Raw genomic sequence first — 27,368 nt, 5'->3', positions numbered from 1 at the left:
CCTTCTCAGGGTGGCCCAGGGCATCTTGGGGCATCTCTGGATGGCCCCGCCGCCTTCTCAGGGTGGCCCAGGGCATCTTGGGGCATCTCTAGATGGCCCTGCCGCCTTCTCGGGGTGGCCCAGGGCGTCTCTGGACGGCCTTGCTGCCTTCTCTGGACGGCCCCGCTGCCTTCTCGGGGCAGCCCGGGGCGTCTCTGGATGCTTCCACCTCTCAGGACCTTGTTTCAGATATCAAGCCTAACTTGCCTCTGTGATACTCCAGTCAGGTTCTCCGGGTTCTAGCCTGTAGGGCCAAGGAGAACAAGCCTCTCCCATACAACAGCCTTTGAAATGCCTGAGGACAGCTATTATGTCCCCTCATGCCCTCTCTTTTCCTAGCTCATTCAAGTGGTCTGCAGATGAATGAGATTCAAGGCTCTTACCTGTAGAGGCAGCACTGTGTGAACAGAGCCCTGGGCCGGGAGCCAGGAAAACCTGAGTTCAAAACCAGTCTCAGATATTTATGAGCTGTGTGACCCTGAGGAAGTCCCTTTACTTCTGTCTGCCTCGGTTTCCTTGACTATAAAATGAGGACAACAACAGTACCTACCTTGCAGGTTGTTGGGCAGATCAAATGAGGACATGTCTGTAAGGTGCTTGGCACAGAGCCTGGCCCACAGCAGGTGCTATTTAAATGATTCTTCCCTTTCCCCTCTCCTGGCTGCCATCCTCCAGACTCTCTGCTCCTTGACACCACAGGGCAGACGAGGTGTGATGAGGCCAGTCAGTGGGAGGAGCCGCTCTCACTCCAGGGCTGCCTTTCTCAATGCAGTCTGAGAATGCATTAGCTCCTCGGCTGCTACATCACACTGCTAACTCATACTGAGCTTGTGGGCCACTAAAACCTTCAGATCTTCCTCAGCCCAACTATTCTCTGACCACTCCTCCCCATCATATGTTTGTACAGCTTTTCTGTGGTACCCAATTATAAGACGTTATCGTTATACCCACTGAATTTCATCTGATTGGACTCAGTTAACTCCTAGCCTGTCCTAGAGTTTTCTGGATCCTGACTGTCATCCCAGGACATAAAGAGATCACAGTAACATGCAACAGCATGTGCTGAGTGTATTAGAGAAGGACAGAACAAAGTCCTGGACTCCTGGGAACCTGGGGGGACACGCCCCACTTCCCTGGAGAGCGGCCATTGGGGCTCCACCGAGCAAAGACATCTCTGCCCCCAACAGGCCCCCGCCCTCTCTCTCCCACCCCCAGAAAAGCCCCATATTGAGTGTTCCTTTACCATCCCTGGGCTCTACCTCATTGAAGATGATCCTGGGCTGCTCCCCAACCATGGGCTTCGCTGGCCTCGCTGTGCTTTTCCACGTCCTCCCAAAGAAGTGTCGATAGGTCACGTCAAAGAGAGAGATGCGGAGATGGTACTCCACACCAGACAGCACTTCCAGCACCCTCTGGAAGACAAAAGGCACAGAACCCCCACCTGAAAGTGCCCCCCAGGTCCCTGCCAGATCCAGGTGTGCCAGGAAGCCCGTCAAAATAACTCAGGACTGGGACCTGGGGCACCACAGCAGGCTCCTCTGGGAAGGGGGAAATCCAGGCTAAGCCCTCATTCGGAGCCAAGCAATGAGAAAACCAGAGGAAGAGCCTGGTGTCTTATGGCTTCTTTCAGTCTGGATATTTGCAGTAAGCTGATTCGTGTACAGCCACCTGCAAACACTCTAGCTACCAGCTGCTAAAATGCCCAACAAGAGAGGAGACAAGAATCCTGGTCTGGTTCTCTGCCCCTGGGTCCAAACAACTCCTAGGATTTTCATTCTCAACAGGGACCCTGTTTAAACAACCTGCTTTTTTGGAAGAATCTTTCGACTTTAAATTTCGGTCTAGTGGAGAGAGCCCTGAATAAGGAATCAGAGAAGTGGGGCTCAGACTCCAGCTCTGGGGGTGACTACTAGCATGGCCTAGAGTAAGGTTCTTTGGCTCCCTGGGCCCTAGCTCCCAACTCTACAAAATGAGGGTTGGGAGGCCTTCCACTGTCTGCCAGGCCTAGATCTGTGATCTGATCAATCTAAAACCTCAAGAAAAAGGGGTCATAAATGACTCGCCCAAGTTAAAGGAGCACATTAAATTTATTTTAATTAAGTTAATTTTAATTCTTTAAATGAATTTAAAATGTTCAAAAGGACTGCAATCAAATTAAGCCAAATGAAAATGAGAAATGGAGTGCAGGACAGAGCCCCAGTCAGGAAGATCTAAATTCAAATCCAGTCTGAGATGCTCACTGACTACTGACCCTGGATAAGTCATTTAACCCTTGTCTGCCTGAGATTCCTCAGTTGTAAAATGGGGAGGATAACAGCACCTGCCCCCAGGGTTGCTGTGTGGGTCAAGGGAGATAACATTTGTAAAGCCCTTAACACAGCATTTGGCACATAGTAGGTACTATATAAATTCTTTTTCCCTTCCTCTCATATTGATAAGAAAGAACTGCTTAGAAATCATTAATAAGGTTCTCAGGAGGGTCAAAAATCAGTACATAACAGCTTCTACATTTGGTCTGAAGTCAGAGCTCTCTGACAAGCTGACACAATCTTATTTAATGTCCCCCTTTGAGTTACTAGGTTTACAAAGGAACATCTGTCTAAAGAAGACTGCTCTATCCTGTCGCTCTGGCCTCCCAGTGGCTCTGCTGCTCACCCCCAGCCCCTGCAGAATGACGATGGTGATCGTCAGGGCACACTTCAGACGCCCCGAGACCCCATTAAGCAGAATGTACAGAAAAGCTCCATCATTAGCAAGAGAGAACAATACAGATGCCAAGTTACATAGCAAGCTAAAATAAAGCAAATCCCCCAAGGCCAGTGTGAAAAACATCACACAGATCCCCGGGGAGGTCAGGGACGGGCAATACTGTATCCCATCTGCACTAGCAGGACGCTCTGCCTCCTTAGAGAGCCCAAGCCACGTGGGATCTGGATGAATGTCAGAAGATGAAAAAAATCTCTCATGGAGGCTCCTCATCTGCTAAAGGGCATCTGTCAGGATCAGAGTGACAGAACCGTCCCTGCTTGAGGCTGGGAAAACTCCGATGGAAAGAGAGCAAAAAGGCTTTTGATATGTACACTAACAAGGCTGATGGGAGGCCTAACAGCTTTGTACTGTTCTGATCTTAATTAAGAAACATGAAAAGGCCAGTGTGGGAGAACCAGCATGAGCAAGCCCATCTCTTAAAAACAGGGGTAACTATTGCCTCTGGACTATGTGTGTACAAATGTGTGTGTGCTTGCAAACGTGTGTGTGTTGCCACTGGTTTTCAAAACCACTCTAGTTTCACTGTCTAGCTGACCGGTAGCCACTCTGACTCAGAATACAACCAGGACCCAAGGTCATGGGCACAGTGTTACAGACACGTCTCTTTACCTGCTTAATTTGCGGTCCATTGAGACATTTCAGGACACACTGAAATGCCGTCGACTCCTTCGAAAGCTGGCGCCCTCTCTGCGGATGGGGGGGAACGAGGAGGTTTTGTATGAATGTTCGGTGCCACTCAGCCATCCTTGCAGTTCCAGGGTCCCTCCTGTCTCTGGATTACCTGTGCCATTCACGTCAAAGGAAGAGCAAACAAAATTGTCACAGCAATAGTGCTCCTCTTCATGCTGCCCCCACCTAAGGAAAGGGCCCCTCCTCACAGCCAAGGAGGGCCTGGCGTACGCAGGCACACACTTCAGCACAGAGCTGACCTCCTTGCAATCAAAGTGATTCAAACACTTCTCCTGTTAAGCAGAAATGATTCTGATCTGACACAATGCTTCAGTATCTCATCTCCCACTAAGAGCCTGGACTTTGTGCTGAGGTTGGTCAGGACCTGAGAAACCATGCAATGGGGCTTGGCACTGTTCATTTAGGCCACGAGCCTTTACTGTGCCCCTTCTATGGGCAAAGCAACTTTCCAGGTGGTGGCGAGATACAAAAATAAGTAATAAGATGCCGACCTGGCCCTCAAGGAGTCTCCTTCAAGCTGGGCCCTCCCATAAATCCGCCACAGGCCAAGCCAACAGCCCAGCCGCCTTCCCCCAGGCTGCCAACAGTCAACAAGGATTCACTAGGCATTAAGTACATGCCAGATATTGTGCTAAGTGCTCGCTCTCTTGGCACGCACAGATACCAGTGAAGCACATGGGTTGCCCAGCAATTAGTTATGCCCTGCTCTCGCTTCTCAACTCGCCCACCTTTTTTGTATGGTCATACATTTTTGGGCTGACAGCCTTTCTGCTTCTGTAATGTGTTCCAGCTTGGATTTGCTCACTGCCTCCCTCCCCCCAACATGAACCTCATCACGGCTACATGGTTGGTTCCCAAGTCATTTGGAGTCTTTGGAGATTGGGGCATTCCATAGCTGTAGCCACAAAACATCGCCAAGAGAGTATTAGTGTAAAAAGGATGGAATTCCGCTTCATGTGCACAGATAAATAGAAATACTGATAAGAAAAAGTTTAAATGCATAAAAGAAATACAGTATGCTAGGAGAACAGACTAATAGGCAGGCAGCCAGTCAGTCAACAAGCATTAATCAAGTCCCTACTCTGTACCAGGCACTGTGCTAAGCACTAGGGATACAAGGCAAAACCATGTCCGGCCTCAAGGAGCTCACAATCTAAGAGGAGAAATAACATATAAATAAATTCAAAGACATAGGATAAAATGGAGATAATCCAAGAGGGAAGGTAGAGGCTGGTGGGAGGGGCAAGGAAAGATCTCCTACAGAAGCTGAGATAGGAATGGAATGGAAGAAACAAAAAGGTGGGTGGAGGCGAGAGGCAGAGCATTCTAGGGGTGGGAAGCAGCCAGTGCAAAGGCTCAGAGGTGGGAGATGGGAGATAAAGTGTTGTGCTGAGGAAAACTGCAGGATCACAGAGTTCAGGCAAGGGAATTAGGCATAAGAAAAGTGGAGAGGTAGGAAGTGACTGTAATGGGAATGCAAATTTGGAAGATCTTCCCTGCCCCTAGGCTAAAGTGCACCAGAAGCCTGGGGAGGGAGGCTTGTTTTTCAGTAGATACTTTTTGATTGGCCACTGGGTCAATAAGGTTGTTACATTCTCTGAGCCAGGAGAAGGCTATATAAGCCCTGATGTGTAGCTTTGTTTTGGGACTCACTTTGAGAAGTGTTCTGTGATTTGATCTGAATTCTGGGAAGCCATTGTTGAGAGTCCCCCGGCTTTGAAAATCCCAGAATGTGGAAACCCAGATGTTGACTGGGTATGGATGTAATGGTTGGACAGTTTGGAAATCTGTCTACTTGATGTTTCTGTCTTGATAATTATGCCTGTATACTTTGAGGTTCAGGGTGCTGACCTTTTCTCCTGAACAAGGTAAATGATATATGTCTGACTGATTAAAGTAAGCTTGTTAACCCATTTTGAGTTGCTTTCCTTTAACAAAGCAGATCCAAGAACCTGTGGTAGCTGCAAACCCTGAGGACGCTTGGGGTGCTTGCTGCTACAGTGACCAAGTTAGGAAGAGCATTCAATGCCAAATGGAATATTTTCTATTTGATCCTGGAGGCAAGGGGGAGTTACTGTCACTCACTGAGCCAGGGGTGACATGGTCTGATTTATGGCAGCTAGGCAGTGCGGTGCGTGGAACTCAGGAAGATCTGAGTTCAAATCCAGCCTCAGATACTTACCAGCTGTATGACTCTGGGCAAGTTACTTCACTCTGTTTGCCTCAGTTTCTTCAACTGTAAAATGGAAATAATAAGAGTTTGGCAAGGCTGTTGTGAGGATCAAACAATATATCTGCAAAAGTGTTTAGGACAGTGTCTAGGACACAGTAGGTGCTATATAAATGCTAACAATTGTTGTTGTTGTTATTATTATTGTGCTTTGGAAAAAATCACCATGGTAGCTGAGTGGAGGATAAAATGATGGCATGGGGACAGGCTTAAGGCACACAAGAGAGATTCCTTCCTGTGCATCAATACCCAGCCCCATCTTGAAATACAAAAAGATGAGCAAAAGATAGGGATCACTCACCTTGCGAGATTAACTCCAGTAAAACAGGTCATAACACATATTACTGAAAAGAATCCCACTTTCCAAATGCCACCTACATGAGATTCAGCTGACACTGTGTTGGTTAGCTTTACTAAAGTACTCCTTTCCCCCTTTCCTTTTTTCTTAATTCCTCGTTATAAGGGATGGTAAATATTAGGAAATGAAGGTGATATGAAAAAAAATGATATCCGTATTTTTTTTTTAAAGAATCCCATTTCCTTACTGGCTTCCATTACAAACTTGGAAGAGTATTTCCAACAAAACTAACACTCCACTAATTGACAGCTTTTCTAGAGTTCAGCTAGAAGAAGCCTGATTGCTAAGAATCTTCTTCCTCTTCTTTTCTGATATTTCCCTAAGCCCAAGGCAGGATTTCTTTTCCCTTATCAGTTTTTTTCTTCCCAATTCAACCCGTTTCGGAAATCTTATTCAGGACCTTATTCACCTCCCACCATCCCCCCAACCTAGTTCCAGTCCCCCAGATGAGTGCAGTGCCTAAGAGCTAGGCTGTAACATCACTCTTTGTCAACAGGTCTCACTAACAAATACAGGATATAGTCTGACCCCAAAATTCCATAAATTTGATTTAGAGCCAGAAGGAACCAACCCTCTCATTTTGGAGATGAGAAAATGAAGGATCAGGCAAGAGAAAAGACATGCTCAAAAATCACAGATCATTACAGAATCATGCAACTTCAAAGGTGACCAGGACCTCAGGGGTCATCTGCTCCAACCCACATCTGAACAATCTCCCCCTCCTCAATATACCCAACAAGTGTCCATCCAGCCTCCATCTGAAGAGCTCCAGTGATGGAGAACTCATGACCTCCCAAGGGAACCCATGCCTTTTTTGGGGATGGCTTTAATTGTTAGCGAATTTGTCCTTGTATTCAGCAAAACCCAACCTCTGCTACTTCCATACACTGTCACCAGATCTGCGCTCTAAGACCAAGCAAAACAATTCTAATCCTTTTTGCATATGGCAGTCCTTCAAATATTTACCATCTCTTCTTCAGGCTAAAAATCTCCCTTGAGTCAGGCTCCATGTGGCACCCAGAAGTGAACATGGTCCTCCTCTATGATCTGACCAGAGCAGAGTACAATAGCATTACCACCTCTTATTCCAAACGTAGTAGTTTTATTAATGTGGCCTTAGACTTCTTCGGTCATCCTTCTTGACCCTTCTCCCTGCAGCCTTTGGCATTAAGAAGCTGGTCTCCTAGATTCTCTCTCCCATCTAAGCGTTCATGGCATTGTGCTTTCCTGTTCTCCTCCCATCTATCAGAATGCTTCTTTCCTCAGGCTCCTTCGGGGCATCTTTATCTGTGTCATGCCCACTTGGGTGTCCCCCAAGGCTCTCTCCTGGCCCTCTTCTGTTCTCCCTTTATAATATTTCACTTGGTGATGTGAATCCAGCTCCCCTGGATTCAATAATCATCTCTACGCTGATGATTCTCAGATCTATTAATCCAGCCCTAACCTCTCTCCTGACCTGCATCTCCAGCTGCCGACTGGATATCTTGAAATGGATGGCCAGGAGACATCTTAAACTCAACATTCCCCAACCTGAACTCATTCTGTTTCTCAACCCTCCCCTCTTCCAAACTTCCTTCTTACTGTCGAAGATGCCGCCATCCTCCCAGTCACCCAGGCTCACGATACAGGTGATGTTCTCAATGCCTCTCTCCCTTGTCCCTTCATTGCCGAGTGCTGCTGATTCAACTTTCATAAGATCTCTCATAAACTCCCTCTTCTCCCCTGTATCACAGCTGCCATCTTGGTGCCCTTATTACCTCACACCTGAACTACTGCAGCAGTCTTGAGAAGTCTTCCTGTCCCAAGTCTCTCCACTCCAGTCTATCCTTCACTTGGCTGCCAAAGCCATCTTCCTCGAGTTCAGGTCACACACACACAGACACACATGGACATACATACATACATACAGAGACACACAGAGACACACACAAAGACACACACAGACATATACGCACATACACACACCACACACACGAACATACACACACCACACACACAGAGACATACATATACACAGAGACACACAAACGCACACATACACACTTATACCCACATCACACACACAAACATACAAACACAGAGACACACAGGCACACATATATACATACCACACATGCAAACACAGACACACACATCACACACACAAACATACGCACCCCACACAAATACACAGACACACACACACATTTGTGTTCCACTCCCCACCCCCCACTAGCTCGACATTATATCCAGGATCAAATATAAAATCTCCTGTTTGGCTTTTAAAGTCCTTCACAACCTGGCACCTCCCTAGCTTTCCAGTCTCCTGCCACTCCCTGCCCTCCATGTTCTCTATGACCCAGCAATAACAGCCTTCTTGGGCTGCTTACACATAACACTGCCTCTCAAGACTCAGGGCCTCTTCACTGTCTGTCCCTTTGCTGGAGCTTCCCCCCACAGTCAGCTCCAATTATACTTCTTGCAAGAGGCCTATCTGGGTCTCTGTTAAAGCTAGTGCCATCCTTCTGCAATCATCTCCAATTTATCTTGTAACGTCTGGTTTGTATGCAGTTGTCTGTACATTGTTGCTCCCATTAAACTGTAACCCCTCGAAGGCAAAGACCGCTTTTGCCTTTCTCTGCACCCCCAGCACTTAGCCCAGTATCTGACACATAGTAGGTGCTCAAGAAAAAAAATTGATGACTTTTTTGGCTGTGTCACAATTTTGATTTACCCTGAGTTTGTAGCAAAAGCCCCCTAGGACTTTTTCAATTGCATCAACGGTGCAATGGCTTCCTCCATGCCATTGATTTTTTCATTCAAACCTAGGACTTTACATATGTTCAGATGAAATTTCAGCCCATCATTCTAGCATGTTGAAATCTTTTGGTATCTTGATTTTGCTGCCAATGTGCTAGCTTATTTCTCCCAGCTTCGTGTCATATGCAGATTTGGTAAGTATTCTACCCATATCTTCATTTAAATCCTTGATAAAAATATCAAACAAGACAAAGCCAAGGGGGTAGATCCTTGGGCCATTCTACTAAAGAACTCTTTCTGGGTTGATTTTAATTTATTAATTACTATGTTTGTGTCTAGCCAATCAACCAATTCTTAATCCATTTATCCCCATTTTGTCAATAATTTGAAATTCTAATATAATGTAAATGAATTAGAGGTAGAAAGTGTGGCTCCAACCTACCTTTACAACATGACATAATGGAAAAAGGTGTGAACTTGGTGTCACAAAACCTGGCTCTAACTAACCCTTAATCTAAGCCTGACTTTCCTGTAATCCACCTCAGACACAGTGCCCTTCAGCCAGACCACTGACTATCTGCTGTTCCCTGAGCACACCAGCTCTTTCCTGAGTCTTGGCTATCGCTTACACTGGGTGCCCTTCACCTGGAATGCCTCCCCGTTCTTTTAGGCTCCATTCATCCATTTCTACGAAGATCTCAAGGCCCAGCTCAAATGCCAGCCCCTTCACGTAGGCATCTCAGATTCATTCACACAAACACACCCATACAAACTGGAAGCAATAAATCCCTCCTCTCAACTAGAAGAGCCCTCTGCCCATTTCTCTTATCACACTAACCCTTTCTACCTCTCATTACAATGGGCACATAGGACCAATTATCTCATGAATAGATTAAAAACTCCCAGCTAGAGCCTGCGGTCTTTCCTTCTTTGTGTTTCCAACTCACCTTTTCATAGTGCCTGACACTTAATACCTCTGGCTCCTCTGCCACCAGCTAGGATTTTTCCTCCCTGGGGAACCTAGAACCAACATCATTGCTTTTATTTCTCATCAAGCAATTGCAAAACTCGACATGTAGAGTCAAAAGAATCTGTGGTTTCAATCACAGCCTCTCTAAGCTTCCATTTCCCTGTATGTAAAAAGAGAAGGTTGAACTAGACCAGGAGTTCTGAACCCTTTTCATGTCCCAGACACCCCGGAGCCTAGCCGCCCCTCCCCTCCCCCCGTGGGATTCATGGACCACAGGTTAAGAACCCCAAACTAGATAGTCGGTAAGGTCCCTTCCAGTTCTAAAGCTATGACTCTATCAACTGGCTATTATTGATAAAAGCTATTACTTATTTTGACATTGTTGTAAACTGAACCATTCACGATACCTACCCTTCCTTCATCCCACTGCTCCTGCAAGGAAAAAAAAAAAGAAATCTTTGAAATGGTAGCAGTTCTTTGTTTAATAGTGCCAACTGGTGGCACCAAAAGACCTTTATCATCCTAGAATGTGCCTGCCCCAAGGAATGCCCCCTCCTCTCTTACTAGGCAAACTGGAGCATGTCCGGAAGTGGGGACAAGAATGGGGAAAGGACTGGAGACAAAGTCATAGGGAAATCAAAGGAATTTAGGCTGTTTTGGATAGAAGGAAAGAAAAGTAGGAGGGAGGAAAGGAAGGAAATGAAGGAAGAGGAGGGAGGGAGGAAGGAAGGAAGGAATAGAAGGAGGGAGGGGAGGGAGGAAGGAAGGAACGAAGGGAGGGAGGGATGAAAGAAAGAAGGAAGGAAGGAAGGAAGGAAGGAAGGAAGGAAGGAAGGAAGGAAAGAAGGGAGGGAGGGAGGAAGGAAGGAAGGAAGGAAGGAAGGAAGGAAGGAAGGAAGGAAGGAAAAAAAAAACCAAGCATTTATTAAGTGCTTACTATGTGCCAGGCTCTGTACTGAGAACTGAGGATATAAAAGCAAGCAAAAAGACTGTGCCCGGGGAGGCCAAGGTGGCACAGTGAGTCAGAGCGCCGGCCCTGGAGTCGGGAGACCCAGGATCGGTTCTGGCCTCAGATACTTAGCACCCACACAAAATAATTGGCCATGTAACCTTGAGCAAGTTACTTAATCCCAACTACTTTAAAAAAAAAAAAGGACTGTGCCTGACCTCAGGGAGCACACAAAAGATAGCTAAAAGACTTGGGGGTGGAGAGAGGTACCCATCAAAAGTACAGGGTTTTGAAGCACAGAAAATCAGGAACAAAACGAAGCGAGGCTTGCTTGGGCCTTTCCACAAAATGGAGGCTCCAGAAGAAAATAACCAATGGGAGACTTGAAAGGAGGCAAAGTGTGTAGAAGAGACCTGATAATTATCTTAGAGTACCAGAGAAAGGCTATCCATATGGATTAGAATCTGCTTAGTCTCAAAGTGCAAAGCTGGGCAAAATGGGTAGAAGGCACAGAGATGAAAATTTTAACTTCATATAAAGAAAAATATTTTCCCAAACAATGTAATCCAAAGGTGAATGGATTGCCAAAGGAAGTTATGAGTGCCTCCTCCTGGAAGGTTTCCACACAAAGGTCGCACAATCACTTATTGGAACTGCCATGGAGGGGGTTCTTGGACAGGTTTAACTTGGACTGGATCACTTCCTTGGGCCCTTCTAACACGGAGATACTCTGATCCTAGGATTCACTGCATCCTTCTGACACCCACCATGTGTCTTTCCGCTGACCTTTGGGACACCTGTAAACTTAATTTTTCTGGGATTGTGGTATTCTATGATCCACAGTAGGATCACTGGAAAACACTGGTACTGAGAAGGGTTTTTGCCACAGTAAACAGCCTGGTATTGTTGAAAGTGCTATATAATTTCTCAAGTCCAATCCAAGCTATTCTATTTTTTTCTCCCCACTGAATTATGGGCCCACTCTGCTGACATCTGCAGTGGTTGTCTAAGGGACAGGGACTGCCTGAATTAGTCAATAATACTTATTTCACATCCTACCCATTCATGTACCCTTTATAGTCATTTTTCAATTGTGTCTGACTTTTTATGACCCCATTTGAGGTTTTCTTGGCAATGATACTTGTTTGTCATTTCCTTTTCCAGCTTATTTTACAGATGAGGAAACTGAGGCAAACGGGAGGGAAGTGACTTGTCCACGGTCATACAGCTAGTAAGTATCTGAGTTTTTTATTCCACTGAATAGCTCCTTCCTCTGCATCCTGTCTTTCCTAGGTTTTTGTGACATGTTCTCTCCTGAGTCTCCTTCTAATGTCTGATTACTCTGTCACTCACCTCTGCAGGATTAGCACCCATTACTACCTTAATGTATGCGTGGGCACAGGGCTCTGTTCTGTACTCACTTCTCAACTCTCATTAGTTCCCAAGATGTCTCCCAAGGTGACACAGCCGACCCCCTGTGGCCATCTCCCATCTCCTATATGTTGGACATTTCCAACTCAGTGTCTTGAAGGCTTCTCAAACTCATCATATCCAAGACTGAGCTCATTATCTTTTCCCCTAAACTCACCCCCTTCTGAACTTCCCCATTTCTTTCAAAAGCACCAATCATCTTCCACCTTTACAATCTCATTCCTTCTCAACCCTCACTTACCCCACCCCCAGTCTCTCCACTGACCAGCTTTATCAATTGTACCTCCAAAATGTCCCTCATAACCATCACCTTCCTTCCAGTCACACAGATACCTCCCTAAATCCCTAATCCACATCACCTCTCACCTGGTCTACTGCATTAGCCTCCAAATTGGTTCACTGTCTTAAGTCTCTACTCTCTCCAGTTCATCCTCCACACAGCTATAGATGTGATACCTCTGGAGCCCAGGTCTGACTGTGCCACTTGCCCCCACCCTCTCCAAATGATCCAGTGGGCCACCTGCCTCTGGAATAAAATACCAGCTCTTCCATCTGCCTTTAAAGCCTACAAAGCCCAGTGCCAATCTATCCATTCAGGCACACTACTTTCCATGTACTTTCTATTTCAGCCAAATTGGCTTACTTTTGCTTCACACATGACATTCCATCTGTCTCTCTACTTTTTGCAAAGGCCATCATTCCCCTAAACTGGAATGTTCTCTCTCCTCCCCTGTCACTTAGAATTGCCACCTTACTAAAAAGCTCAGCTCCTACTTCCCACACCCTCCTCCTCCTCCTCTTCCTTCTTCTTCTTCTTCTTCCATCAGGCTTAAGTGACTTGCCCAGGGTCCCACAGTCAGTAAGTGTCAAGTGTCTGAGGTCACATTTGAACCCACAGGTCCGGACTCCAGGGCTGGTGCTCTATCTACTGTGTCACCTAGCTGCCTTCTTTTCTTGTTTTTTTTTTTTGGGGGGGGGGGATTGCACCCAGCCTTTTCTGATACCACCCTCCACCACTACCTCCACTTTACAGTGTCTCCATATACACCAAAATTATTGTGTACCTACTCCATATTTGTTTTGAATTTATATGTACACATTACTTCCCAACAGTAAAATATAAGCACTTTGAGGTGAGAATATTTCATTTTTGTCTTTGTATTCTCAATGCCTAGAAAAACTGTCATAGTAGGAGGAGTAGATGAAGCAGTGGCCCTGGAATCAGAAAGATCTGCATTCTAATCTAGCCTCAGGCACTTATTAACTCTGTCCCTCTTACTGTTTTAACCCTGCAGTCTGGCTTCTGACCTCATCATTCAACTGAAACTACCCTCTCCCAAGTTACCAGTGATCTCTTCATCACCAAATCCAATGGCCTTTTCTCAGCTCTCCTGTCTTAGACTCTCTGCAGCCTTTGGCACTGTCTCTCACAGTCTTGCCGCTGACATTCTCTTCCAAGTTTCCATGGAGTAGCTGTCTCCTGGTTCTCCTCCTGCCTGGCTGACCACTCCTGCTCAATCTCCTTTGCTGGATTTTTATCCAGGTCATGACCACTAATGATTACCATCCCCAAGTCTCTGTCCTGGGCCCTCTTCTTCCTCTCTGTCCCCTGGTGACCTCAGCTTCCACAGATTCAATGATCATCTCTAAGTTCATGATCTCAGATCTATTTATCCAGTCCTAACTCTTGTCCTAATTTCCAGTCTGGCATCTCCAACTGTCTATTGGACATCATGAACAGGATGTCTCAGTGACATTGTGAACAGGATATCTTGGGGAAAACTTAAACTCAACATGTCTAAAACTGCACTTATTATCCAGCCCACCCCCATAATCTCATTCTTTATGCCGTGCTACCCTCCTCCCAGTCACCCAGGCTTCCAAACAGGCATTACGTTCACCTCCTCTCACTCTTCCAATCACTTGTCAAGTCCTGGTCATTTCACCTTCCCCACATCTCCCATAAAGCCCTGACTTTCTGCTGCCACTGCCACTGCTCTGGTGCGGGCTCTCATCATCTGATGCTTGCGCCTAGAGCCATAGCCTTTTGGTTGGTCTCTGCTCCAAGCCTGTCCTGACTCCAGTTCATCTTCTATTCAAAAGTCAGACTGATCTTCCTAAAGCACGTGTCTGACCACATCACCCTATTTGATAAAATCCAGTGGCCAACCCCACCACCTCCAGAATCAAAGATCAACTCCTGTAGCATTCAAAACCCTTCTTATAAAAGATGGGCCCTTCTTCCTGCCTTCCCACACCTGAATCCCCAACATATACTGTGTGATCCAGTAACACCGTCATCCGTTGCTGGTCCTCACACAAGAGGCTCCATCTCCTGAAGCCATGCTTTTTCTCTGGTTATCCTGCCCCATTTTCTCCAGCCCTCTCTGGCTTCTCTTTGGTCCTAGGTAAAATCCCACCTTCTACAGGAAGCTTTTCCCAATCCCTCTTAATACTAAGGTATTCCCTCTGTTGTTTATCTCACTTAACCCATATACAGCTTGTTTGTACATAGTTATTTGCATGTTATTTCCCCCATTAGAGTATAAGCTCCTTGAGGGCAGGAATTGTTTTTTTTTACCTTTTTTTGTATCGCCAGAGTTAGCACAGTGCCTAGCACCCAGAAGGCATTAAATAAATGCTTGCTGACTGACAGATCCTGTGCTAGACACTTCACCTCTCTCTGACTCAGTTTCCTCATCTGTACAATAGGAATAGTAATAGCATCTACCTCCCAGGGTTGCTGTAAGGATAAAATGAGATGTTATTTGTAAAGCGCCTTGCAAACCTTAAAGCACTATAGAAATGCTAGCTATTATTAGAGGCACTCCAAAAATGCTAGTGAAGTTTAATTAGATTGAAATGATTATGGAACTATGTTATCCTTCTGGTTGACTCTATCAAGGAATCCTGAGAGTCTTGGCTACATTTTACCCTATAGAGTCATATTTTTCCCCTTTTTAATCACTACACACAGTGAGCTCTACATCTCTCAGTTGAGTGATTATGAAAATAGTCTTGTAGAAAATCACCTCTAAAAGTCTGCCTGTTCCTTTCTCATGTTTTCCATGCGGATACTTTCAGTATTGCCAGAGACGATTTTCCTTAAGGATTTTACAGAAATGAAAAAGTGAGCAGTTTGCTGGAAGTTGTTGCTATCTTCTCAGTCACTTTTGATAATAAAACCATCTATGATATTTCCATTCTTTTGGAATCCTCTCCCCTCTGAAATAGCTTGAAAGTCAGACCTCGAATGCCTTTAAAATTGTACCACCCCCAAGACTGATTTCTTCTTTATGTGTTTGGTCAAGTCCAGGATTTCTTCCTATTATTACCTTAAATGTTATTTTTACTCCATTTTATAGCAGATCCTGAGCCAAAAAAATGAAACCTCATGGTTGCTACACTGTTATAGTGATGAATACACTAGCTGTAGATAAGCTGGCAAATCTGTTTCTTTTCACACTTATTTGTTGGTTTCTTTCCAGGTTCATGGATGACCTCTCAGGATGATCTGGCTTAACTGGGTCTCACTTCTTCATGTAACAGATGCTGACAAATAATAATTAACTTTATGGTTATCTGTTTACTTATGCTTACCATATGCACTGTGGGCCAAAAACAATGTCAAAAGGATATTTTAAATAGCTCAAATATATATTTTCTCTTCTTCAATTTGAGGATCAATTTGGCATTTAATGTTTTTCTTTCAAGTACCAAGTCATTCATCTTAATAAGTATCAAACACTACTATATCTAACTTGAATTTGTTTTACACCTTTATATTCCCAGGGAAGAAGACAGTGAGGCAGATAGCTAGGTAGCCCAGTGGATAGAGTGATGGGCCTGGAGGCAGGAACATCTGGATTTGAACCTTGTCCCCCGAGGCAAATCACTTAACCTCCACCACAGTTTTAAATGTAAAATGTGGATTATAGCTTCCACAAGGTTCAAGTAAAATAATACATGCAAAGCACTTAGCATAGTGTCTAGAGGATAGTTAGCCTGCTCCCTTTCCTCTCTGGCACATAACAGACACTTCACAAATATTTACTGAACTGAATTAATATCAGTTGGATTCAATTCCATCACTGAAAGAATGGATTGAGGGGTGGCCAGGTACCACCTCGAGTAAGAGCACCGGCCCCAGTGTCGGGATGACCTGGGGATCGAATCCGGGCTCAGACACTTAGCATCCACCCAGAAACACCTGGCCGTGTAACCTTGAGCAAGTTACTTAACCCCAATTGCTTTAAAAAAGAAAAGAATGAATTGAAAGATATATGGTGAAATACTGTCAAAATTCTCAAAGTAGAGGAGTTCAGACACATTCTGAATAAACTGGTGATGAAAAGGTAGGAGACAGACAGACAGATAGATAGATAGATAGATAGATAGATAGATAGATAGATAGAGATCGATACATTGGTGAGAAAAAGGAGTGTGTACACACACACACATGTTCTAGGCCTATATATGAACTATGAGAAGAAAATGACATAAGGAAATCCATGGAGGAAGAGCTAATAGTATTCTATAGCAATAAAGTTGGCATGAGAAGATGCCTAAAACATTGTCAAAGATTTTAGCTCAGGTGAACAAAAAGTAGAGTTTTCAGACCAGAAATCAGAGCACAAGTCTAACAAAGGCCTTTTTTTTTCCCCCAAAGGCTCAAATTCTTATGATGAAAGTGAGACTGTTTTAGAAAATCTCACTGTAAAGCTGCCATAAATGGAAGGCTGAGGGTTTTTAACCTGTCCTAGTCTGGGTTAGTGGCGTAGGATCATCTGATGAAGTAAAAAAAAAAAAAAAGAAAGAAAGGATTTGGGAGTAAGTAAAAAAAATGGGGAAGGAAAGAGAATTTGAGTGATGGGGAAATTTTGAAAGGAAAGTATTTGAGGGGAGATTATTGGCAAGGCAAGAGGACTTGGGTAAAGTGAAAAGGAGTAAAAAAAGGAAGAGTAGAGGAAGATAGGGGAAAGAAAAAAGGGCAGCAGGAGGGAAGAAAAGATGGGGAAGGGGGAGTAAAGGGGGGTGTTAAGGACTAAGAGGGCATAAAGGGAAGAGGGAGAAGGGAGTAAGGACTAGGGAGAGAGGGGAGAGTGGAGACAGGAGTCTGAAGACTCAGAGGAAGGATGGGGGGACTCAAAAGAGAAGGGGGATGGAGAGAGGGAGGACACCGGGAAAAACTCAAAGGAGGGGGGATGGAGGACAGAGGGAGAGACTGATGGAACTAGGAGGGATGGGGAAGAAGAGGAGGACTTGAGGAGGGAGGAGGGACCAGGAGAGGGAGGGGGAGAAGATGGGAGGGGGGGGAGAGCGGGAAGGGGGCAAGGAGGAGGAAGGGGGGGGGGAGGACCAGGGGACGAGGAGGTGAAAGGGACGCATCCCACCATCACAGGAGGCACAAACCTGAGAGAGTAGACGGAAGGGAGAGGGAAAGGAGAGAAAAGACCACCCATGCGTCCCTGGAAGGAATGAGCCAGACCAGCCTTTCCTTGCCTTGCCCCAAAACAAGCAGTAAAGGGACTCGGGAATATGGGAGAGAGGGATGCGGACTAAGCAAATAAGGTCAAAGGGCACGGGTCAGGAGTCGGGGTCGCCACCCTGGGCCCCTCCCGGCCTAAGCGCCGCGGGCCAAACCAACTTCCTCGCGGGGGTGAAGATACCTCTTCCCATCCAGGCCTCGCCCTCCCGCCACAGCGGGTCTCTTACACGTCACAAAATGGCCTTAAGAGACCTCTCCCATATGTGACCCCGAGCTCTCCGACCCCTCAAAAGCCTCTATTATTGTCTCTTCCCGCCCCATCCCCCCCTCATGGCTCAATGGTTCCGCCCGCCGCCCGGTATGGTTACCGAGGTGACGGGGCGCCGCTACCTCCATGGAGGGAGGAAACGCCTTCTAGCAGGGAGATTTCTCCCCCCAAGGGGCCCCGGCGGACCTAAAAGTGGCGCCCACCTGAGCTGCATGTCTTCCGGAGCAGTCTGGAGACCTAGGGGGAATGCTGCCGGTTCCACCCGTTACCGGGCGAGCTGGTCCAAGGTGGGCGGACTAGGAAGGCCAGAGTTGGCCCAGGCCAAGGACCCACCCCCGCCAGTACCGTCATCAGGGGCCGCGGCCCTTGTGGGCCAATGAGAGTCCAGGCCGCCGAAGCCCGACCAGGAGGGTGTCACCCAATCGTTGCGGCAATTGACCGGTCCTGATTTGCATGACTGGCGGATTCGCGGCCAATGAAAGGGTGACGGGAGACTGTAAGGGCCAATGGGAAACCGCAGGGGGCGTGGCCTCGGGAGTCCCACGAGGTGGAGATGCTGCGAGCGGAACCTGCCTGGGTGAGCGGGATTCGGAGCCTCTGAACTCACCCTCGGGAGAGGGCGGGAAGGAAAAGCCGGAGTTGGGAACGGGAGCCGGAGCCGGAGCCCCCCAGGTGAGTGAGCGCAGGTGAACGGGGCGGGGGTGGGGGGAGAGGGCCCTCGCGGTGCGTGCAGCTCTCTGTCCGCTGCGGGAGCGGGGCTGGCTGGGCGGGCGGTGCCGGCTCGGCCTGGATGCTGCTTCGCGGGGTCCACCCTTCCCGCTTCAGTCCCCGTCCTTCTCCCTCCCCGCCCCCGGCGTGGCGGCGTGGGCTGGAGGAAGCGTCTGGGGCTCGAAGCCCCCGGCACTGGGTGCCAGTGCCACCTTTGAGATGGGTCAGCTGTGTGACCTTGGGCGAGTCACCACCCTCTCTGAGCCTCAGTTAATTCATCCGTAACAGGCGGAGGCTGGGAGGCCTATAATACTCCTGCTTTGCCTCTATTTCCCCCGTCTCCTATTCCCATCCTTTCTCCTCCTTCCTGTCTCCATCCTTTCTTCCCCTCCCCACCCTTTATCCCTTCCTTTCCCATCTTCATCTCTTCATCTCTTCTTTTCTCCATCTCTTCTACTTCCCCTCCCCATCTTTGTCCCTTCTCCATCTCCATCCCTTGCCCCTTCCCTCGCCATCTCCATCCCTTCTCCTCTTCCTCTCAATCTCCATCCCTTCTTCTCCTCCCGTCTCTATCCCTTTCCCTTCCCCTCCCCATCTCCATCCCTCTTTCCCTTCCCTTCCCTTCCCCATCTCCTTCCCTTCTTCTCCCATCTCTATCCCTTTCCCTCCCTCCCCCATCTCCATCCCTCTTTCCTTCCTATCTCCGTGCCCTCTCCTCTCCCTTCATCTGCCTCCCTTCTCTTTCCTCTCTTCCCCATCCTCAATCCCTTTCTTCACCTCCCCTTTCCTTCTCCCTGAAATCCGATTTTCCCACCTCTTGCTCATCTGCAGCCCCCATAACTCTTTTTTCTGCTTTGCTCCTTTCTCTTCGATGCCCCAAGCCCTGTTCCTTCATTCTCTTTTCCTCCCTCTCTTCTTGGATTCTTTTCATCTTCTCACCCCTTTCTGGCCTCTCTCCCTCTTCCTTTCCAAAGCTTCTTTTTTTCCATGCTCCTCACCCCTTAACCTGTGATCTCTGGCACACTCCAGAGACCATCACCACCGGCCCTTCCTGCCCCCTTTATCCTCCTCCCCCTCCATCTGCCCTCTCACTCCCCTCCTGGGCCCAGCCTGGAGTGTTAGGGCACCTGAGTGCCCTCTCTTCCTGCAGCAGCTCCTCTGTGAGGTTGGTGGCCTGGCTGCTTTACCACTTCCTACCCCTGCAGCTGCTGCAAGATCATCCCTCTCCAGCGAGGCCAGGCCAGACCAGATAGGACTCCCCCCAGGGGCTCCCCTTTTCCCCTTTATTGCTTCTCCCAGGATCCCCAAGGAAGAGTTACACTTTGACTAGGGCCCCTGGCCATGCCCCAGGTGGACTCGTCTTGGGATTGATAATTCTTCTCTTTCTTCCCGGGTCCCCACCCCCCACCCCTACTTCCCCGTCTGTGCCTCAGCTTTGTGATTCAGCATTTTGTGGGTTTGGCAACTGTTTGCTCCCCTACACTGTGGGGATCTGGCCTGTGGGGGAGGAAGCAGGGATGTCTTACCCTCAAATCAGAAGGAGCTTTTGGGGACCAAATAACTAGTAACCCAGAGTCCTGTAGGTAAACTCTGGTCCACAGCTGGGCTTCTGTGTCCCCTTCCTTTCTGTTCTCTGCCTTTCTGTTGAAATCTATCCAAGGGGAGGTGCCATAAGTAATAGCCGATAGGGAAATGGCCTATTAGCATTTATGGAAATTAATATATCAGGGGAGCCAGAGAAGCTGGTTCAGACCACAACTGGCCTCCCAGCTCTTTGGAGTTCTAGCCCCTCTGCAGAACTTCACCCCACCCCATAAGAATGCTATTTCTCTAGGATTCAAAATGAAGCATGTTGCAAGAGTTCACTCTAGTCGCCTCATTTGAATAAAGCAGCATGTAATTGCCTTCCACCACTCAGGCCTGCAGCATTGCAGATTTGGTGGCTGTACACGGGCAGAGTTTCATTTAAAGATCAAACTTCTTGCACTCATGGGCTCTTGTTCCTTATGCTTTACCGGAATGGGTGGATGGATGGATGGATGGATGGATGGATGGATGGATGGGTGGGTGGGTGGGTGGGTGGGTGGGTGGATGGATGGATGGATGAATAAAAAATAAATACATTTTCACTAGGGGAGAACACTTGGACAGGTTTCTGTAACTTTCGTGCAGTCTGGTACACTTTAATGTTTGTGAAGTAAGGCCAGAGAAAGTAGACTTTTTGTTTCTGTCTCTAATGCCTTTGAGGTCCCTTCCAAATCTAGCACCCCCTTCATCATTCCTTGTGCCCTCATCTAAGTCTGGGAAGAATTTCAAACTCCGGCTGACGCTATAGAACCACAGGAAGACCATCTTATCCAATCCCCTCAATTTACAAATGAGCATACCACAGCCCAGAAAGAGGAAATGCTTTGCCCAAAGTCAAACAGGTTGGCTGAGGCTGGATTTGAACCCAGATCATTGGATCCCAAACCTGGCACTCTTTCTATGGGGGAATTGTTCTTGGCTCTGGATCAAAGAGCAAGCTTAGCAACCATGTTTATTTTTTGTTTGAAACGTTTTTGATTTTTTGGAAGAGGGGGAGGCAGGGCAATTGGGGTTAAGTGACTTGCCCAAGGTCACACAGCTAGTAAGTGTTAAGTGTCTGAGGCCAGATTTGAACTCAGGTCCTCCTGACTCCAGAGCCGGTGCTCTATTCACTGTGCCACCTAGCCACCCCAAGCAAACATGTTTAGAAGAAGCTAAATAACGCAGGAGAAAAAGATGGTGTAGAAAGGTTTCTTTCTCCTCCCTAGGACCATAGTTTTCTACTTCTTCCTTTTTCTGGCACAATGGGTAGGGCATTGGGTTTGGAGTCAGGAAGACCTAGAGGTCAAATCCTGCCTTTGAAACTTACTGTGTGACTGTGAGCAAATCATTTAACATCAGTTTCTTCATCTGTAAAATAACAGTGTTGGCCCTCTTTTTGAATGGCCCTCTCAGCTCTGGAGCTCAGGTGTTGAACACTGAGTATTTTTAAAGCAGTAAAACCTTTCCTCTCTCACTATCAGTCTTAAGAAGATGTCTCTTTCTTTCTTTCTTCCTTCCTTCCTTCCTTCCTTTCTTTCACAGTCAGAGTTAGGTAACTTGCCCAAGTTTACACAAATAATAAGAGTCTGAGATTGGAATTGAACTCGGGTCCTTCTGATTCCAGGGCACATACTCTATCTACTGTACCACCTAGATGCCCCCGAGATATGTCTTTTACAGAATTACCACCTGGTACCTTATCTCCCTTTTTCAGTCACCCAGTAATTATTGAGTACCTACTATGTTCAAGGCAGTAGGAAAAAATGAGGGTATAATGGAAAGAACAGATGGGGTCTTGTGCCACCATTTACCATTAAGGCGATCTTTAACCTCTCTGGGCCTCAGTTTACCCATCTGTAACCTGAGGGTATTGGCCCAAATAGTCCCTAAGATTCTTCCAGTTCTAAGCCTATGATCCTGTGGTCCTATAAGTCATGATGTATTGCCAAACAGTGGCTACAGTTGCTAGATATCATGCTGGCTGGCAAAAGACTGGGGGCTAGGAGGACCCTTCAGAGGCAGAGTCCATCTGTTTGGAACAGGATGGATTTAAAGAACTCTTCTCAGAACCAAGGTTTTCAAAAGAAACCCTGGCACCAGGTTTTCATTTGGCACTTTCCATCCTGCCCTTGGAGGCAGGGAGCAGGCATGCCTTTCTATACTGCCCTGTTTGTTGCTTCACATGCCATAGCAACTGCCCGGGATGGGGTTTGTGTCTTCCGTTTGGTAGGCTGGCTAAGCAGAGACATAGCTTGTGTAGTTACCAGAGATTCCACCACTGGCAGCGGCCAAGGGCTTCTCCTCCTTTTGGCTCTCCGGACAACCTGGACAGAAGCCTCAGCAACCTTCACATGCCCTTTCCTTTATTCATCCAATAAGCATTTCTTTAGCACCTGTGTTGTGTCAGGCCTGGGGGTGCAAAACCAAAAGTGGAATGATCCCTGTCCTCAGGACACTTACACTCCATTGGAGGTAAACCACAGGCTGGACACAGATTAAACACAAAGTACGCCTAAATAGATACCAAGTCATTTCTGAGGGAGATACACCAGTGTCCGGGAGGGTCGATCAACGATCAATACGTATTCTATCAAGCGCCCACTATGTACCAGGTGCTTGGTATACAATGACAAGAACAAGATAGCTAAAGAGCTTATATTCTATTGGGGAATGCAACAAGTAAGTATGAAATCCTTATGAAATTAATACAAGCTAGCTTTGGATGGAGAAGGTGTGAGCAGCAACTGGATTGAGATAAGCCAATCCACCCTAGGGAAAGGCAAAGGATAAGAGTCATTATTAAACACCTACTGTATACAGGTCCTGTACTACATGCCAAGAGGGGTCCAAAGCTTAAATGAAATATGGTTCCTGTCCTCATGGAGCTTGCAGTCCAGTAGGAGGGAAAAGAATTAGTAAAACAAGGTACAAAGTAGTAAAGCACTAGGCTTGGAGTCAGCAAAGACCTGAGTTCAAATCCCTCCTCCGATGCTTATTAGCTACGTGACCCTGGACAAATCACTTAAGCTTACTCAACCTCAGTGGTCATCTGTGGAATGGGGATAATAAGAGTACCTGTGTCACAGAGTTGTTGTGAGATAGCGTATGTGAAGTTAGAACTCTACATAAATGCTAGCTGTTAGCTATTACTATTACCATTTTTAAAGCTGTTGTCAAACATCATCTCATTTGAGGCTCACAAGAGCCCTTGTGAGGTAGGCACCACAGGAATCATCATACCCATTTCACAGAATGCTGCACATTCCAAGGGTATCAGGGAAGTACATATCCAAGTGCTGGGTGAGCTCTGAGAGAAGTCTTTCCAGACCCACTTAATGCTTGAGTACTAGAAGAGATTTCCAGGCATCATGTAATACAGCCTGGTTTTCAGGTGAATCTGTGTGTCACTTAGCCTAGACCTCAGAGTCATCAATTCAGAGCCCACAGGGACCTTTGAGGTCATCTGCTTAAACTCCAGGGGTTGTCATTTGGCTAAGAACACAGTCAGTAAGCATTAATTAGGTACCTACTGTGTACCAGGCACTTTGCCAAGCACTGGAGATACAAAGAAAGGGAAAAGTCAATCCCTGCCCTCAAGAAGTTCACCACCTAATGGGGGAGACAACATGTACAGGTATGTGCAAACAAGCTGTATACAGGATAGATAGTAAGTATTAACAGAGGGAAGGTACTAGAATTAAGAGTTAGGGAAAGAGTTCCCATAGGTGGTAGGATTTTGGCTGGAACTTAAAGGAGGCCAGAGAGGTCACTAGTCATAGATGAGGAGGGAGAACATTCCAGGCATGAGGGATAGCCAAAGAGAATTCCCAGGGTCATATGTGGGGAGCAGCCAGGAGGAGCCATTGTTACTGGATGGAAGAGGACATATCAAGGAGTTAGGTGTAAACAGCTGGGCAAAGATGGGGAGAGGAAGAGGCTAGGAGGGCTTTGAACACCGGACTGAGGATTTTATATTGGTCTTGGAGAACTTTCTTCATTTCCTCAAACTTCCTGGCCCTCCAACCAGCTTGAGTTCCAGTACTTCGTCCTCTCTGCTGAGCAGCCGAGAAGTCTTTCATTTTAGAAACCCAGAAACCCACAATGTCAGAGCTGAAAGTGCCTTAGAGATGGTCTAGTCATCACCTTCCTGGAAAAAAAAAAAAACAAAGCCTGAGACCCAGAGAGACTCCCAGCCCACTGTCCTTTCTTCTATACTTCAATTGTATGTGACTCATATCTCCCGCTTTAACTTAATCTCATTTGTCATGTCTTGGCTCATGTATTTTAAAAAATATCAGATACCAAGTGGTTCTGACCTTCAGCTCAGAATCACAGAATTTTTGAACTGGAAGTGCCTTGGGCCACCATCTTGTCCAGCCCACATCCCCCAAAGATGACCACTATACCAGTATACACAGTACACCAGAGAAGTGGTCACCCAGCCTCCACTTGAAACCTTCTAGTCATGAGGAAACAAACATCACCTCCAGAGACAACTGCATCCTACTGTTGGCTAACTGGACTAATGCATTTATTAAATATCTGTTTAAAGCTCATGCTAGGCACAAAAGAAAGACAGTCCACCTCAAAACACTTATGTTCTGTTTATTGGTGAAAAGAAAATGTAAACAGATATGTAAATATAAACTATATTTAAAATCTACTGTAAATTATGAAATTCAATTAATTTTAAATTAATTAAATTAAATGTATTTATTTTAATTAAGCAAATGTGTGTGTGTGTTAAAGTTATAAGCAAATGCAAAGTTATATGGGGAGAAGGGTAGTACTAATAACAGGGGAAATTGAGGAGAGCTTCACATTAGAAGTGATACTTGAGCCAAGGCTTAAAGGGAGCTGGGAAGTAAGAGACAGAATCCCTGTTTAAGAGACAGAGTTAAGGACAAAGTGCATTCCAAGCATAAAGAAAGGCCTGGTGGTTTTCATCCCTCACCCTAATTCTGGGTCTTGTGAGTAGAGAGATGGGAGTGTCTATAAGAGATACCGCAGAAGAACAATTGGCAAGAAATGTAAGGCCTCCTAAGGGGGCAGCCCTCAGGTAGCTCTTATTATGAGGAAGGGTTTTTGCTGTTGTTTCTTGGACCTCAAGTCTACATCCTCTTCTGCAGCTCCCACCCATTTCTTCTGACTCTGCCCTTTGGGACCAAGTGGAAGAAACCTAATCTCTCCCTCCCCTGAGTGTTCTTCAGATGCTTGAAGACAGCTCGTGTCCCCCAGTCTTATCTTCTCCAGACTAAACACTTCCCCTCTCTTCACATGGCATGAAGTCCAGACCCTTCTCCATCCCAGTTCATCCTTTAGTGAACACTTTTTGCTATGGCCCCAACACAAGAGTGGCCAAGGAGGATCTGACGGCACCATCCGGGGTCTCTAGGGCTTCCTGGCGCCTAGTGGGGAGCACAGTTTGCACTTCAAACAAAGTAGGCAGCGACCACATCAATTCTTCACTTCCTGGCTGTGTCCATCATTAGTGGTGCTCTCGTTCATCATGCCCAAAAAAGGCATTTTTTCAGTTTCTAGAAAGGGAGGAGGATCCAAGTCAATGACACATCTGCACATGAAGTGAAAAACACTGAATGCCAGGAAACTTTCATCTCCATTTTGTGGTTCCTCTTAGCAGATGTAAGAAGCTGGGGTAAAAGGTCAGACTTTGGAATAGATCTTCTTTTGGTTTAAGAGAACCCTCGATGGGATAGAAAGTCTCCTTTTTGACAAAGCCCATAGACCTGAAATAGGGAACACTGTAATCTCCCACCCCCATGTCTTTACCTAGGCCATCCCTCATTCTTCAGATACTTCTTCACATTTGTCTCCTGGAATCTGGAGCTTTCATCAAGGCTCAGATGCCATTTCCTACATAAAATGAAACCATTCTGCAGATGCACTTAATACCCTCCTCCTAGAAAGTTAAATATATATAACGTGTGTCTGTGTGTGTATACACATATTATAGAGATAGAGGTGTAGATAATAGATGTAGGGAGAGAGATTCTCATACATATAGTATATTATTTTCTGTATATGTGCTCAAAGGCCATGACTATTTTGTTTTTACCTTTGTAACATTTAATAGTGTCTTACACATAATGAGCATTTAATAACTGCTTGTTTAATTGAATTGAGTTTTAGCCGGTCCCTTTTGTACTTGAACATCATGTTATGACAGTGGGTCTCTCTGCTACAGAAGAATAAAGTCCTGGAAAGATAGATCTACTATATTGCTCAACATTATAGGAATCATGGGATGCCCCACCACCCACCCTGCATGAGATGCATATCCATTAAATGCAAATGTTCCTAGTTCCATTGTTATCCAGAGGGCAGGGATTTAAGTTAAAGGACCTGGGTTCAGATCCTGGCATTGACACTTGTACCCAGTAAGCTCCTTGAGGGCAGGGACTATTTTTTTGCCTCTTTGTATCCTCAGCACTTAGCAGAGTGCCTGGTACATAAAAGGCACTTAAGAATTGTTTCTTGATTGATGATTGACTGGGCAAGTCATTTATTTCTCTGGGTCTAAACTTCTTCCTCTGTAAGATAAAAATGTTGGACAAGGTGACTTCTGAGATTCTCTTGAGCTCAACATGTGGCTATATCTCTCCCCCATTCGGTTTGGGAGGAGAATGATCTAAGGCTTATTGTTATTACTTATATTTATATATTTAACATATAATAAATGTTATATTATTATATTTACTAAAAGCATTATTCTAAGCCATCACAGACAGCATTGCCCAGCTAGATCTCCCAGGATGCAGCCCTCAGGTTCTTATAGCTGCTTTCCCATCTAGCGCACTTTGTAAGCTACAACATGATGTCCCTGCATGCTCTTTTGTGGATATTCAGCAGATCTAAGTTTTGAATTCGAATCCCTTGATGAATGTGATCTCAGGCAGATCCTTTCTGTGCTAACTGACAGTGCCATGTCAGCCGTGGGCAGAGGAGGGGATGGGGAGGCTTTCCATTAACCAGATGTACCTTAATCCTGTTTGCCTCAGTTTCTTCATCGCTAAAAGTGGAGATTGAAATAGCATCTCCCAGGGTTGTGTGGGGATCAAATGAGGTTATCATTGTAAAGTGCTTAGCACAGTGCCTGCTGTATAGCAAGTACACTAGGTAAATGCTTACCCCCCCATCCC

The 27,368-nt window shown here is 46.2% G+C and overlaps 2 protein-coding genes across 3 annotated transcripts in view; one reads left to right on the top strand and one right to left on the bottom strand.

The window, feature by feature from the left end:
• The window catches only part of NPHP4 (nephrocystin 4), a 169,960-nt gene extending 151,653 nt beyond the window's left edge, over positions 1 to 18,307 (bottom strand). The window contains exons 1-7 of the mRNA XM_069079459.1: positions 18,135 to 18,307; positions 10,207 to 10,227; positions 9,773 to 9,845; positions 7,053 to 7,133; positions 5,681 to 5,734; positions 3,418 to 3,589; positions 1,299 to 1,451 (exon numbers count right to left, since the gene is read on the bottom strand). Of these exons, the coding sequence (XP_068935560.1) occupies positions 1,299 to 1,451; positions 3,418 to 3,552 (288 nt within the window). The 5' untranslated portion in view covers positions 3,553 to 3,589; positions 5,681 to 5,734; positions 7,053 to 7,133; ... (1 more) ...; positions 10,207 to 10,227; positions 18,135 to 18,307. The remainder of the gene's footprint in view (positions 1 to 1,298; positions 1,452 to 3,417; positions 3,590 to 5,680; positions 5,735 to 7,052; positions 7,134 to 9,772; positions 9,846 to 10,206; positions 10,228 to 18,134) is intronic.
• Positions 18,308 to 18,452: 145 nt separating this feature from the next.
• The window catches only part of KCNAB2 (potassium voltage-gated channel subfamily A regulatory beta subunit 2), a 202,719-nt gene continuing 193,803 nt past the window's right edge, over positions 18,453 to 27,368 (top strand). For both annotated transcript variants that reach the window (XM_069079384.1, XM_069079381.1), the window contains exon 1: positions 18,453 to 18,603. The gene's annotated coding sequence lies outside the window, so the exon portion shown is untranslated. The remainder of the gene's footprint in view (positions 18,604 to 27,368) is intronic.

This window comes from Petaurus breviceps, unplaced genomic scaffold (genome assembly GCF_028583685.1).
Source record: "Petaurus breviceps papuanus isolate PSGF00001 unplaced genomic scaffold, PetGlider_PUasm1.0 91041, whole genome shotgun sequence".
Taxonomy (NCBI): domain Eukaryota; kingdom Metazoa; phylum Chordata; class Mammalia; order Diprotodontia; family Petauridae; genus Petaurus; species Petaurus breviceps.
This window is presented reverse-complemented; position numbering and strand designations above follow the sequence as displayed.